This window comes from Tasmannia lanceolata, unplaced genomic scaffold (genome assembly GCF_043159265.1).
Source record: "Tasmannia lanceolata isolate RefF3 unplaced genomic scaffold, GAP_Taslan_0.1 ptg000016l, whole genome shotgun sequence".
Lineage (NCBI taxonomy): Eukaryota > Viridiplantae > Streptophyta > Magnoliopsida > Canellales > Winteraceae > Tasmannia > Tasmannia lanceolata.
The window spans coordinates 9,036,425-9,052,443 of NW_027518693.1; the positions used below are offsets into that span (position 1 = coordinate 9,036,425).

Sequence of the window (16,019 nt, forward strand, 5' to 3'; positions counted from 1 at the left end):
TTATGAGTTGTGTTAGGCCCACACACCTCAAATCATTTATGGTCATGGATACTGCAGAATATGTTTGCTTTGTCATCTTTGCTTGCCATATCGCAATATATTGATGTTTATTGTTGTCGGCACCCTTCCTATATCTAGATATATCATCAATATTTCAGAATATTCCCAATGTATCGGCCGATACTGATATATCGGCCCATATATTTATATCGGCCAATATATCAATGTTAGAGGGCGATGTGACCGATATATGGGGACCTTCAAACCTTGGCTGGAAGCCAATGCTGATTGTTGAGAGGAAGAGGAAATGCACGAATCAATTTAAAGGAACCCTTTTACTAAATACAAGAAAAATGCTAATGTTCCTTTGGAATTCTGATAAAAAAACAATCTAAAGTTCCTTTGGAATGCTATTACCATGGGGTTTTCTCTTTTATTTTTTGTGGGAGTTCAATTTTCACTGAGAATTTTAGTTGGTTGATTTTACTCACTAGGAATGATCTTGGGTGTAGATTATACACCAAAATTTCTGAACAGAAGAATGATTCAGTGGGGCAAAATCATTGTTATACAATGTGGCATCCAATTGCTGTATAATGGGTCCCACCTTTGATATGATCCAAACCGTTCATCTGAGAGCCCTCGCTATAAGAAACCTAAAGCAAGGCCTACCAAGTGAATGGTTTGGTGGGTGTGACTTACTACTGTATTAGAATGAGGTTGCGCCTACTTAAGCATTTCCATCCTTGGTGTACCACTGGCTCAGATGCCCAGCGATTTACACCGTCCGATTGATGGGCTGTAGCTTGAAAGCCAATCATCTGTCACAAACTTTTGCTATTGGTCCCGTAACTGACAACTAATTGTACAGTAGGAAATTTTAGTGGGTACAATTTTTCTGCTAAGGTGTATCCAAGAGGGTCCAGATAAAATGGGCATGTTGACAAATTGGATGACACAGATGCTTCATACACTAAATTTCAGTTGTACTGTCTATGAAATCATCATTCCTCTCGATCTACCCAAAAAGATGAGAGACAGTGAGAGCAGCTTTTCTAGCGAGGAATCTGATCTTCAAAAAGGAAAATGAAAGAAAACCCACACAGAGAAACAAGGGCCCCATGCACCTAAAAGTCCAATCCCATGTAGCTTCTAGACAAGTAACTTGGAGAAGGAAATTACCATGAGAGAGAGAGCAGTTTTTCTAGTTTCTGGTGAGGAATGATCTTCAAAAAGGAAAATGAAAGAAACCCCACAAAAAAAAAAAAAACAAGGGCCCCATGCACCTCTAAGTCCAATTCCATGTATCTTGACAAGTTACTTGGATGGTAAGATGAAGGAAATTAGCATGAAAGAGTAGCTTTTCTAGTGAGGAATGTGATCTTCAAAAAGGAAAATGAGAGAAAACCAACAAAAATAAAAAAGGGCCCCATGCACCACTCGTCCAATTCCATGTATCTTTACAAGTAACTTGGAGGATAAGGTGAAGCAAATTCCCATGAGAGAGAGAGAGAGAGAGCAGTTTTTTTTTTTGGTGAGGAATCTGATTTTCAAAAAGGAAAATGAAACGAAACCCACAAAAAGAAACAAGGGCCCCATTCACCACTAGTCCAATTCCATATATCTTGAGAGAGAGAGAGAGAGAGAGAGAGAGAGAGAGAGATTAGAAGTAAACACGTGACGACACCCACTTTGGCTAATAGGAAAGGAAAGAAGGTTCATAATCTTTGTCGTATATGGTATATGATGAGAAAAAAACAGCCCAAAAGTTGTGGCAGTAAGATGCCCATCACGTTTTGTGTGGTCCTGCTTCAATGAAACTTCTCCCCCCTCGCCCCCCCACATTTTGCATTCCCCATCTCCTCAATGAATCAAAGGAAAAGCACATACAAAGGAATAGGAACAGATAAAGCAATACAGGATAAGATCAAACTCAATTTCCCCAAACCCCGTTTTTGCTCTAGCCCTTAAAGAATTCTCCATAATAGCAAAAATCCAATCTTCCTAGATACCTTTTTGCTTAATACCTTGATCTCTCTATCTCTCTGGCATATGACCAAAAATATGTTCAGTCAGTCATGTTTGTTTTTCTTTTTATTTTTTTTGGTATGGAAGGAAGGGAGTGTTGAGGGATAGATGAGAATTTTGTGTGTGTTTTGAGTTTAGGGTTGGTTGGGTAGAGAGAAATGACTAGTGGTGGGTGTAGTATAGTTTGGTTTAGGAGGGATTTGAGGGTTGAGGACAACCCTGCACTTGCAGCTGGTGTAAGATCAGGGGCTATACTTGCAGTATTCATATGGGCACCAGAGGAAGAGGGTTATTTCCACCCAGGAAGGGTCTCAAGATGGTGGCTCAAACATAGCCTAGCAGACCTTGATAGCTCCTTAAGGAGCCTTGGGACTTCTCTCATTACTATGAAGTCTACTGATAGTGTATCTTCTCTTATTGAGATTGTTAAATCTACTGGGGCTACTCAGCTCTTCTTCAACCACCTCTATGGTCAGTTTCTTCCTTTACCTCTCTTTTATTTATTAATTTTTTTTTCATATTCTGCTTCTTCGTTTGGCCTGTCTGTGGTATTGCATCATATGTTAGCTGATTTATTCTAGTTGTTTTATTCAACTTTATTTGGATGGATCTCAATAAATTGATCTCTCTTTTTTTTTCCACCAATTTTCAGTAATATTGAGATGGGTTTTATTCACTTGTGTTTTGTTGTGTAGAGTATTTTTAATTACGTAGGATGGTTAGGTGGACTGGATTGGATTTTTGGGATGTGGGTTTCCTTGATTTTGAACAGCTCTTGTTTATTGTTCTTTTAATTTCATTTTTTTTTTAATATTGGATTGCCGATTTTCTTTTGGGGCATCCTGCTCTTTTTTTGAATGTTTGTTTTTGGGCATCCTGATGTCTTTCTATATGAATGTTTATTCATCAAATTAGTTATCATCTCCAAAGAATACACAAGAGTGATCAACTGGAGTCAGATATCCCGGAAATATTGTTGAAAAAATTTAGCAACTTGTTATTACGCTTGTGCTTCCTCTTTAGAACCCTGATCATCGGTGTGGCATGGCTCTGCTTCCTCTTTAGAACCTTGATTATCTGTGTAACATGGTTGCATAGCGTTCTATTTGCTTATCGGCATAGGAAGTGTCACAAATGTGTCTAGTAGCCACAAAAGCATTTTGCTAGTATATGTCTTTGCTTTGTTTTGGAATGGAAAGCATGGATTCTCGTGTGATTATCGCAGTTTCTTAGTTATGATTTTTTTTTCTTTGCAGACCCCTTATCTCTTGTGAGGGACCACCGAGCAAAGGAACTTTTGACAGCTCAAGGCATAGTGGTGCGGTCATTTAACGCAGACTTGCTCTATGAGCCATGGGAAGTTAATGATGCACAAGGTCGCCCATTTTCGACATTCGCAGATTTCTGGAATAGATACCTTAGCATGCCTTATGATCCAGCGGCTCCCCTGCTCCCACCCAAAAGGATAACATCAGGTCTACTCATGAGAACAATCTTGCTTCTTTGTATTTTCTCAAATGCTTGTGTAATTGTCCTTCATTATTTCATAGTTCCCAAACCTATTCACTAGTGCCTTGTGGTATGAAACTAGCTTGTTTAGTTGTTGCTGCCATACCACAATGCTAACAGAATAGAGGAAATGCATCTCCCCCCAAATAACAAAGGAAGAGGAAACCAACAAACTCTTGTCTATTTCATGTTAGCTTTCTCCTTTCATGATTATCCATTCATTCATGTTTGCTCGTCCCTTCAGGATATTGGATAATTTCTTCTTCGCAATTACTGCTTCTAATTGTTTAATGACTTAGTTTTAACAAAATTTAATGTCCTTTAATTATTATCCATAATATCTCTCATTTTCTCTTTACCTTGCTCCTTTCATCTTTTATAAATAACCTAAAAGAAATGTAGAAATTGAATGAAATTTGTTTTCCTGCTATTCAGCCTTCAATTTTTTTTTTTGAAAGGTGGAGAAATTAATTAAAAGTAGGGAGAAGGCCTCTAAGACCAAGGTGGTCAATACAAGAAAAATAGTGCCAGCACAAAATTAAAAACAAAGCAAAAGTGTAAACTATGAGAAGTCATGCAGGAAGGGAATTGAACAATTCCAAATGGGCTCTCTTAACTCTTGCTCAAGCCAGCCAATCCGCGTCACTATTAGCCGTTCTCCTGACATTCAAAAACTTAATCTTGTGACCTCTCAAATGATTCCAAATTTCTTCAATAGAATTTGCAAATCTCCTTGGGTGCAAATTCCTATGGTCCATCCATCTAATAATGTTAAGGGAGTCTCTTTCCATGATCAAATGATCTAAACCACCACTTTCAATGAGCCTTATGCCATGTAATATTGCCATCACCTCTGTCTCATTAGAATCCTTAATTCCTATTGGGCTAAAAAGTACCCACTTTGTATGATCATATTTGTCTCTTAGGATCCCTCCTACTCCCGGTGGGCCCGGTTTCCCTAAGCCCGATCTATCGAAGTTTACATATTATCGGGGTCCGTCGCCAACCATTTGGGAATAGGAACATCAATCCTCTCCGTCCTCATGCAAACTTCCCTCCAAAAATGGATCAAGGAGTAGCTAGAGATGGCCCTAAAGCATGGAAGAGCTTGCACCCATCTGCAAGATAAATATAACACCTTCGTGTATATGGAGTGAGTCCCTTTTAGGTACACTTTTGAATATTGGACAATTTCTTTCTTGCCAAATAGTTCACACTGTAGCCAGCATAGCCAATCACCACATAATCCTTCCGCTTTTAGGCAAAGAGATCCCTATCCGGCTCTCAACAAGATCCTTGAGCCGTGTTCGGAAGACCCACACCTTGAGGAACTGACAACGAATGTGATTACAAACGTCCCTAGAAGTTTTCCACTGAATGAAGAGGTGATCGATTGTTTCCCCTGCCGCTAACATAAGATGTAGTGATCCACAATGAGCACCTTTCAATTACATAGGTGGTCGACCGTCAAAATCTTGTCCAAAGCAATTGTTAAACCAAAGGCACTCACACTATGCAGAATTCCAGACTATGAAGCACGGGTGCGGGTGCGGGGTGCGGGTGCGACACGACACGGGTACGTGGGTACGTGATTTTCCAAAAAACTTGGGTGCGGGTGCGTTCGGGTGCGTTGAATATAATAATAATTTTTATTAAAAAAAAATTTTGAAATAGGAAAGCAATCAAATAACCATAACATCACCATTCACCAAAATGGAAAAAGGGCTTTTATAATTTAAACCTCCCACCCCCAAAAATGTTATTGGCAGCCCTCCTCTTTTTCTTTTTCTTTTTTGTTTTAAAACACTTAAAAACGTGTCGGGTGCGTCGGGGTGCGCACCCCAAGCGCACCCGACACGCACCCGACCGTCAAAATTTAAAAAAAAAGGGTTTTTGAATCGGGTGCGCACCCAACACGCACCCGGGACGCACCCGAGCGCACCCGTGTCGGATACGCACCCGATACGGGTACGCTGGCCATTTTGAAGCACCCGTGCTTCATAGATTCCAGATCCAGACTCTTACTCCCATCCCTCATGATGAAAGTGGCCTCCAACCAATCAAGAAGCAAAGACACCCTATTTAGTCTCTATCAAAGAGGTTCCACTTGAAACTTATTTTCCAGTTCATCCCCCCTCTGACTTGATCAAAGATTCTTTACCTGAAGCTTTCCTATCCACTGCCATTGCATAAAGGTCAGGAAGTAACTCCATTAGATGCTTCTTCTTGCATCAACTATCCTTCCAGAATTTGACTCTATCTCCCCTATACACCCGGAATCCGATGCCTCTAGAGAAGTTTGACGTCTTCTTCAGAATATCTCTCTACACTGTCACCTCACTGCCTATAATTAGGCTTTGATTAATCACATTCCATGGAAACAGGTTATATTCTGACCCACCTTGCAGTCAAAATGATGAATACTTTTTTCAAGAATGTGATAATCTAGCATGGTCTCTCTAGTTTATTATTTTTCACTGTTGAAAGCTTAGGTTGATGAAGAATACTTTTTTCAAGAATCAAGAATGTGAAAATCTAGTATGGTTTCATTATTTTTCACTGTTATTTGAAAGCTTTAGGTTAACCTTGAGTCTAAAATAGTTATCCATCCTGATTTTAAGTTGAAGTGAACACTTCAATGTAGATGACTTAATCCTTATCTTAGAAGAATTTGTAACTAATGTTTTACATGAAATTACAAACTGTTATCTTAAAATCTAATAGTTAGATGTATTGTTTTTAGAAGCCTATCAAATCAAGATAGGGAAGTTTCGATGGACGATGTAAGCTGTTGTACGGTAAGTGCGCTTGTATTTTAGCAGACAAAAGTACATGTCGGGCCACCTATTCCATTGTTTTCATTTCTACATCTTGAACAGTATTGATATTGACATATAGTATGTATTCCCCTGCAATGATGTGTCACATTGTGGTTTTTAATTCATAATTCTTTGAACCACCTCTCATTTTCCGTCTACAGTTTCACATTAAAACATTACTTGTGATTTTTAGGTGACATGTCAAGGTGTCCTTGTGTTACACTGGTCTTCGAGGATGAATCCGAGAAGGGAAGTAATGCTCTTCTTGCCCGGGCATGGTCACCAGGGTGGAGCAATGCTGATAAGACTCTAACCACCTTTATCAATGGACCATTGATCGACTACTCTGCGAACCGAAAAAAAGCCGACAGAGCCGCAACATCTTTCCTCTCCCCACATCTGCATTTTGGGGAGCTGAGTGTCCGCAAAGTTTTTCATCTGGTCCGAATCAAGCAAGTTGCTTGGGCTAATGAAGGAAATGTAGAAGGCGAAGAAAGTGTGAACTTGTTTCTCAAATCTATCGGCCTTCGTGAGTACTCAAGATACTTGAGCTTTAACCACCCTTGTAGTCACGAAAGGCCTCTACTTGCACACCTTAAGTTCTTTCCTTGGGTAGTTGATGAGAGTTATTTTAAGGCATGGAGACAAGGTCGAACGGGTTATCCTCTGGTTGATGCTGGGATGAGAGAGCTGTGGGCTACTGGTTGGTTACATGACCGGATACGTGTGGTTGTGTCCAGTTTCTTTGTTAAGGTCCTTCAGCTTCCGTGGAGATGGGGAATGAAGTACTTTTGGGACACACTGTTGGATGCTGATCTTGAAAGTGACGCTCTAGGGTGGCAATACATATCTGGAACTCTTCCTGATGGTCGTGAATTTGACCGGATAGACAACCCTCAGGTATCAATTTTCACTAGGTTGATCTCTACTCTTTTTTTCTTACTGTAGTCCATATGATTCTTATGGAATTAAGAAAATATATCATAAATTGCTGAATTCCTTTTACTACGACCTAATTACATCTGATATACTTAAAAAATAGTGAAGGTTTGTCGTGGGGTTTTCAGAACACCCTTTGCAGAAACCAAATAATGTTTAGAATTTTGGTCATTAGACTCATTACCATATTCTACTTATATACATGACATTGGAGTGCATTTAACTTTGTCTTTCTCTGTCGCATTTGGGCCTCTTTGGATGCCACCAAAATTGGTCTTTATTTTGCAAATAATATTGTATTATTTAAATCTTAATTGCAAAAGGGTCATTCACTTCTCTTTGGGAGCCAAACTATTTCATTTCTAAAATTATTATAGGCACTATTGGCAAACAAACACTTTTAACTTTAAACCATCTGCATATAAGATTATACGCAAATAACTTTTGGAGGTACCCAAAGAGGCCAATGTATACTAGTTTTATGATAAGTAATCAATGGTGTTTATAATTGCCATTTTACTTTTGGCCCTCCTAATGAAATTTTTCTTTGGATCAAATGTTGGGCCGCTACAGTTTGAAGGTTACAAATTCGATCCAAATGGAGAATACGTGCGGCGATGGCTACCTGAACTGGCCAGGTTACCAACTGAATGGATACACCACCCATGGAATGCACCTGAATCCGTACTACAAGCTGCGGGAGTTGAATTGGGAACAAATTACCCTTTACCTATCGTAGAAATTTCAGACGCAAAGGCCAGGTTGGAGGAGGCTCTTTCTGAAATGTGGCTACAAGAAGCAGCCTCAAGAGCTGCTATAGAAAATGGAACAGAGGAAGGGCTCGGAGACTCTTCAGAATCACCGCCAATTGCTTTTCCCCAAGAACTAGAAATGGACGTTGATCATGAGCCGTTTGGGAACAATACTACAAATGCAACCAGGCGGCATGAGGATCAGATGGTTCCTACTATGACTAGATCACTTAGACTTGATGAAGAAGATCGTTCTATTAGTAGTGGGACCTCTCGGGAGGATAGTAGACCGGAAGTGCCATCAAACATAAATTTCAATCCAGAAACTCGGAGAGAAGCAACAATCCAAGGTGGCCTGCAAACAATTGAAAATAATACTCCACAATTCAGTGATATAATTGGGTTGCATAATTCTTCGAGTTCAACAGAGGAATCATCCAGTAGTGGGAGAGAGAGAGAAAGTGGTGTGGTTCCAGTTTGGTCTCCTGCGGGCTCCATGCACTCAGAGCAGTTTGTGGGCGAAGAAATTGGTCTCGGTGGCAGCTCATCTTATTTACAGAGGCTTCCGCAAACTCACCAGATGATGAATTGGAGGCGGCTTTCACAAACTCGGTAAGTTAAACGAATCTAGGAACATAGTAAATTTAACAGGATGCCTAACAGAATGAATTGGATGTGGCCAGTATTCACTGTACCACTTCCTCTATAATTTCTCAACAACTCATTTGGGGGGCTTTTTTTTTTGTTAATGAGCATGGGCTGTAGTTACTATCTCTACTTGAGATTGGACAATTTTCTTGTCAGCTGATGAATTGGGGTAGCTTTCACATACTGTGAGGTTAAGTGGCTCTGGATCTCACAGTAAGTTCAGTGGATGTGGCCAGGATTCACTTGACCACCTACCGTATAATTTCTCAACAACTCTCTACTGGTCATTGGGGAGGCTCAAACAAAATATTCTATATTTGTATGAGGGTAGTTTTTATTAAAGAACATGAGGGTAGTTTTTATTAAAGAACATGAAATATAGTTCCATGCGCTACTATTCTGGTTGAGATTGAATAAATTTCTAGTCTTGAGGCGCAGTTTGATACCCACGGGCTTCCCAAATTTGCTAGAGGCAGGCTTGGTCTGGTGTTCAGTTAGGGACCCATGAAGTGTCACCCCCCTCCCGTGTAAATATTGCCGGTTTTGTTTTCCAGCGTCACTTACCGTACCCGACCCACTTCGCAGGGCCCGTCCCTTGGAGATGCTGTAAATGCGTCTACACAGGGAGAAGGAGAGTTCACATATATATAGCCCAGGAAATTTCACTCACTTCTCGATGTGGGATCTTACTATTGAACGGTACAATATTTACACGGGAGAGGGGGGTTGACGATATGTATATATAAACTAATTTCCTCTGCTGATTACTCTCTTAACTGTCCCCAAATTGTACATGCCAGGACAAGTGGTTGGGAGGTGGACAACGCAGTGCAGCCCAATGCTATTGGGTAGACCTAGTGGATGGCAAATCAAAGTATATATTATTCATCTTCTCTTGGGCTAGTAAAAAACCACCAAAGCTTGACTACCCAGGAGTCTGAAATGCCAAATTGGTGCAGATAATGTAATCCTTTTCACCCTTTTGTATAATATAAGCTCTATTGTATAGTAAATTATTGTTATAAGGGGGAGTCAGTGTCTAATAAAGAGATCTTGTGAAGTCCTATAATTTTTTTCCTCATCTTGATTGAATCAGAGTCATGAAAAGGCATATATAGTTTCATCCATGCTTTGTAGATCTGTTATTAGTCATCAAATCACTGACTGGTGTAGATCTGTTATTACCCCCAACAACTTGTATGCTTGTATGTAATGTTTGTATGCATTTGTTTATTTAGTTAGGGCTCGTTTGGATACCTCCCATTTTGTATTTGGATTTGGAATTGAGTTTTGAATACAAAATGAATAGATCCGGCAGCTCATGTAGAGGGAGACAGAGAGGGAAGGGGGTGCTCCCTAGTGGAGGGGAGAGGTTGTGAGGAGCAAAGAGGGTGAAGGAAACTGCCAGATCTGTGGATTTCCAATTTCTTATTTCCATAGCAAATTTAGGAAACTGATTTTTTTCACTGTCAGCTGCTGAATTAGAAATCCAAGAATTTGATCCGATCTAGATTACAATGCAAAAAGGGCTGCAAATGTGAGAAATCCGAATCAAAATCTTCTCCGCATCCAAATGGGCCCTTAATCTATGTATGAAGTATATACATACCTAATCAAAGTTTGCAAATTCATCTTTCTTCAATCAAAGTGGGGCACAACTTTCGTGGGACCGTTGCCGGCATTGAATCAGACTCAAATGAAGTAAAGCTAACATGAGCCCTGTTGAAGTCAATATCCAAATGAAGGATATTAGTTGCCTTGGAAGGCTGTAGTATATATATACTCTTGATTTCATATTGTGGGCATTTGGATGGGATTGAAGACGATGGAGATTGGCATGTTTTGATGAGACTGAACTTTGCTTGTGGGGACTTGAGGTCTCTCTCAGCCAAATACTGCACCAACTTAACAAGGTATTTGATGCTGTTGCTGAAGGAGTTTATATATTTTGGATTTGTGTTTTTGCAGTCTCTGCCCATTTTGTAATTGCCATTTGTTTGCTAATTAGGGGAGTGATATCCTCCCCCTCCATCAAGTGGATATTTTCCCCCCTTTAACAGATATTGTTACTTTTATGCTTTCGGAGTTAACGGTTGCTTCTCCACCCCTCCGTAAAAGTAAACGAAAACTGTTAAAGGGGGCGAAAATATCACTGCCCGCTAATTAATGTCATTTATCGAGACAAAAAATGAGAGCCGCTCGATATGGGTTAGTGGCCCCACATAATGTAGTATGAGTAGTCTGATAGTAATTTTAATAGAAAATGTTTAATGATTTGTTTTTTGAAAGTTCCTCTCATTTACGGTTTTGCCACCCTGTTTCAAAAAGTGCGCGTTTCTGTCTTGGCATGCAGGTCGGGTCGGGTTGAGCTATTGCTAAAAAATGAATTGGAATCAACCTGAACCCTATTTGATTTTAAGGCAGAAGTTCAACCAAGATTCCTAAAAATCGACCCAAGTTGCACGCTTATCTATCTCTTTCCACCAAAAGTTTAGTCTCACATTGGAAAGTTGGAGAGTTGATCATGGGTGTTGAAAGCCTTTATAGTCTCCTCGCATAGTGAATGATATATACTAGGGAATGATGATCCTATGCATATAGGCTTCTGTACATTTCACATAGAGATAAAGATTGACGGTGTGCGTCGGGGGTGATTGTGCGGAGATGAGATCAGCTACATTGGTCGTCTTCATAAATGTACCAACTGGCATTAAAGGGAGCGACCTAGTCCGTGCCTCAGCTCACAGTTTTGAAAGGTTTTCTAAACTCATCTTGTTGCTCACAGTTTTGAAAGGTTTTCTAAACTCATCTTGTTTCTTTATCTACAGAAACTGAACTCCATATCTCATCTATTAAAGAAAATCACCAACATAGTCTATGGTGGTGAACATTGAACACATCTAACTTGTTAAATTTGCTTACAACAAAAGTTAGGTGCGACTTAAACAGGACCTTCAGAGTATATGTAATGTATCATAATCCCGAATATTTTGCTGGGTCTCTTGCTCCAGATCCACATAATAAGTTTCTGTTCTCCAACAGAGTACTATAATGTTCTTCTCTTGGCAAACAGATAACTATTCATACCCTCTTTACAGAGGTGTCCAGCCCGGATGTGTCAGGCACTCTAAGGAGACCATAGAGACTTACTCCGGCAATTGTTCCGGCGACCGGTGCAAATATATAGATCCAGATCCCATTGAAAGTTTTTGTGACAAGGGCAGGACCTATGCTTCTTGCTGGATTCATGGAAGCTCCGGTGATTTGCCTGCAGAAACCAAAGATCAGGACCAAATATTTTGATAGGCTATAAGGTTCTGTATATGGGAATTTGATACTTCAACTCCCCCTTGTGTTTGTCTTCTTCTAACTCCTAAAAGTGACAACATTTCTAATGGCACTCCGCACTTTATTAACCCTATCTGAGTGGTGGTTGTTGATGACATTTTTAAAGAAAGTAACAACCTTTTAGCAGTTAAATAGAAAATCGTAAACAGAGAATGGAGTGTCTTTATTAAAACTAGGGAGTGCTGATATATGTTTCCCTAGACATGCATGTATAGAAAGGGAATTACCGAACTTTCTTAAAATAAAGGCACTTCACACTTTAGCAATTAAAAAAAAAGCACTTCACACTTTTCTATTTATTCGCTTTTAAAGCTTTTTAGGAATTTAAACAGCCTTTAATAGCTAATTACAAAGAACAAAATGAAGAAAAGAGATTCATGAGAGAGAGGGAGAGGGAGAGAGAGAGAGAGAGAGAGATTACCCGGCAAGAAGGACGTTGAACAATATAACAGCTCCTACTGCAACTCCAGCCAACTCATTAATCTGTATTATTTTAGAACAAATTATTTCCATTAAAAGCAAATATAAACTTGGGGATTTGCTAGGGACCATCCCAGAAGGCATTTTGCGGACCGGCTGTTGCATGAGAATGCAGCCACCTTAGATGAATTAAATGAATAAGACAAAAAGTGGGCCTATGTGGGTGCACTCACGTGCAACAGCCAGTCCACGAAATGCCTTCTGCCATGGTCCCTAGCAAATCCCTTAAACTTACCTATAAATTCTTTAACAAAGAATGCTAAATAAAAATATGGGTGGAAAGTTATCAGAACGAGAGAGTGCTAATAGTTACGCCCTTCTCTGGGTTCAAAACCATACGACTCCTTGATGTGAGGGGCTACTTGTGCCACATGTAAGGTCAACCCAAAAAAGAGGGTTCACACATGAGGGGAGTGTTAAGGTGCAAATGATTAAATATACCTTTTGGCGAATGATGCAGTCCATAGCTAATAGGCATATTTCTTATAGTGAATTATAAGAAGGGAGATGATTTTTTGCCCTCCCCCCTAGGATAATGCGCCCCCCTCTTAACTTGAATTGTGGCCAGACTATAACGCTTTTTTTTTTTTACCTCAAATCACTTTAAAACGCGGGTGCATAATCCTACCGCCGCCCGGGGGGGTGTTCGGGGGTGAAAAAATCATCACCCTTGTAAGAATTATAAACATGATCATTTGATGGCATGCATGAAAGAATGACAACAATCAAAGTAGCCGAGTAACATACCGCCCTGTGATCGGTGGCTACTCCGGACACTACGAACATTAAAATAAATGATATGATAAATTCCCACATAATTGTCCGGAGATAATTGTGCCCAGGATGAGTGTAGATTGCTGATATATCATGCTCGAACAGTGCCCTTAATGTGAAGCATGCGAGGATCGAACCGACGATCTGTGCTACAACATAAGCGGGCGCCTGCTAAAATAGAGGGAAAAAAATTTGTTGGGAAACCATGAAATATTTGTTCTCATGAATTATTGGTTTATCAAGTGGTCGGGGAGGGGAAAGAAGGGTGGGGGAGGGCGACAAGAGAGGAGTGGCTGAAAATAGGGAAAAGAAAAGTTCTATTCAAAGTAGAGTTTTTGTTTTCCTTATTTTTTACCCACTTTCTTATCATTTGTTGCCTTATTTTTCAGCTACTTCTTATCATCTCAATACCCATGCCCTCACAATCCTCCCCTCCCCTCCCCTCTCTCAATCATTCGTAAGCTAATGTTTATTGCATGGTTGCCGAACATGGCCTTAATGAGAAAAATTGTGAACAATAATTGTTTTAGGATATCTTTCAAGCAATTGATTCTTCGCACCCTTTAATCTTGTGAACGAGATCTTTCTTCGTCTGATCAACAGTCTGGATCACCAAAAACATATGTAATGTGACATGGTCCTTATTTTCAATCAGAAGGAGATCGTCTTGCTAAAGTTATGCAAGTGTTTTTTAATTTTTCTTTTGCAGGTAAGCTGGGTTTGAACCCCCGACCTCTGGGTCAAAGAACAAAGACTTGACCATCGAGCGAGAGGCTCAGTCCCCAAGCATATTAGTTTTTATTTTGTGATATTTGTTTATAAATCTCTAATAAGAATGAATTTTTTTTCCCTAAAAACTTTGAAATGGACATATCTTTTAAAACTCGTTTCTATTATACTAATTTTTTGAACTCAAACCAACCCGATTTGGGAAAAAAGAAGAAGGTTAGACTGGTTTTTTGAACTCAAACCAACCCGATTTGGGAAAAAAGAAGAAGGTTAGACTGGTCAGCTTAGGGTTGAGAGGTTAGGAGGCAGGTTGGGTTGGGTTAGGGTTTACCTTCCTCTATCCGAGGCTCGGGTAGGGGAGTGGGGGTTGTTGAGGGATTGCTTTCTGGGGTTGGGCTAGTGTTGGCATCAACCCAGCCAACCCAGACTGTGTTGCACCCCTAGCTAACAACCAAATGATGGGCAAATTAAATCTTGATTAGATTCAAATATGTATCTTTCATTTCTAGAAAGCAAGGAAAGTATATATTTTCCATAAGAATGAATGGTCTTGGGCAATGCAAAATACTCACAAATCCAAACCGAAGACGACCCAACATTTGATCCAACGGTTACAATAATTTTGATTTAGTTCGTAAACAAATATTGATCCAACGGTTGGGAATGTATAACTAGAGAGGTGGCCTATCTTTGATGGTCAAGATCGGTAATAATGTCTTTAATCAACAAGTTTTCTGGTATAATTCATGGACAAGATCATTACTCTAATAAACATATTTAGTGGATTGGCGATTTTTCTTACAATTTTCCATGGGAATCTCCGAGAGGCGGCGAAGGCAATGGTGACCGCAGGGTTAAAATGGGCACCTGAGACATGGCCAAGTGTGTATATCAACACCATCACGACCAATCCCCACACCACTCCAATGCCCACCATTGTTAATTTCAGGGCACATTTTTCGTCAACAAGAACCGATCCGCACCCAGCAAATACAAGAATATATGTTCCGACTAGCTCCGCAATTAGCTGCCATGAAACACACACTAAATCGGTAAAACAAAGGCCACAAAGATGATGATGATAATATTGGGAAATTGATATCCACACTCATTTTCACTAATGGCACTCTTCCCTTTACTTACACCTCACTAATGAACTTCAAGAGGTTGTTATAATTCCCACAAAACTATCATCAGCCAATCGGAAAATTGTTTAATAAAGTGACGAATGCTATTATAAATTTCTTATTGTTTCACAATTAATATAGGGCGATGATATTTTCACCCCCATGCAGTACTTGCACACCCCCTTTATAACGTGATTTGACATAATGTTGCCCACTTTTCATGTCAAATCAGGTTACAAGGGGGGTGTGCGCGTAATGCAGGGGGGTGAAAATATCATTTCCCTTAATATATGAGAGACTGATGAAATAATCGTCGAATTTAGGATTTTTCAAGAATTATTCAACAATTCCCAGAATTTTGAAACTAATTAGTATGTATATTCAAACATCCATTTCAAATAATGTTGATTTATGAACATAATAACCAAGACAGGTCGATGATGATGATAATGATATACAGATGACTTGCCTTGTGGGTGTTGCTTGCCGGAGAGGCTGCATCATTCACCGGAGAGGTGAGAGAAGGATGGGATTTACCTTCTTCCATTTGGGACAGATCATTAGTTAATGGGGTTTTAGGGGAGAACCCAATAGGAGTTGAAGGCATCTCAGCCATGGCAACACTTGAAATTGATATCCAAGGCCAATGAAACTTGGGTCAGTCCACTTTTTATATTGCCATTGCTTTGGAGCTAATGCTAGAGCTCTTGCTTAATGGAAGAATTTAGTTTCATAGAGATGTTCAAAAAGGGAGAATTTCATTAAAGAAATTGTAAAAGGTTTGATTAATTTAATGCTTACAAACTGGAGATTTGGCCTAAAATGAGAAGCAATACATAGGAAGCATCTAACTATGCACAAGACTT

The 16,019-nt window shown here is 39.7% G+C and overlaps 1 protein-coding gene and 1 pseudogene across 1 annotated transcript; one reads left to right on the plus strand and one right to left on the minus strand.

The window, feature by feature from the left end:
- The first annotated feature begins 1,843 nt into the window (after positions 1 to 1,843).
- Positions 1,844 to 9,822, plus strand: CRY1 (cryptochrome 1). The gene is made up of 5 exons (XM_077356580.1): positions 1,844 to 2,499; positions 3,285 to 3,503; positions 6,550 to 7,256; positions 7,869 to 8,659; positions 9,496 to 9,822. The coding sequence occupies exons 1-5, from the start codon at positions 2,187 to 2,189 to the stop codon at positions 9,545 to 9,547; spliced, it is 2,082 nt and encodes a 693-aa protein (XP_077212695.1). The 5' UTR covers positions 1,844 to 2,186; the 3' UTR covers positions 9,548 to 9,822.
- Positions 9,823 to 11,776: 1,954 nt separating this feature from the next.
- LOC143847864 (nodulin-26-like) lies at positions 11,777 to 15,138 on the minus strand (annotated as a pseudogene).
- Positions 15,139 to 16,019: the final 881 nt, after the last annotated feature.

Bases quoted from the DNA above. Each gene is read 5' to 3' on its own strand.
- CRY1 (XM_077356580.1), top strand. From the start codon at position 2,187: ATGACTAGTGGTGGGTGTAGTATAGTTTGGTTTAGGAGGGATTTGAGG. The intron at 3,504-6,549 runs GTCTACTCATGA...TGTGATTTTTAG, and splicing joins ACCCAAAAGGATAACATCAG to GTGACATGTCAAGGTGTCCT. The intron at 8,660-9,495 runs GTAAGTTAAACG...TGTACATGCCAG, and splicing joins AGGCGGCTTTCACAAACTCG to GACAAGTGGTTGGGAGGTGG.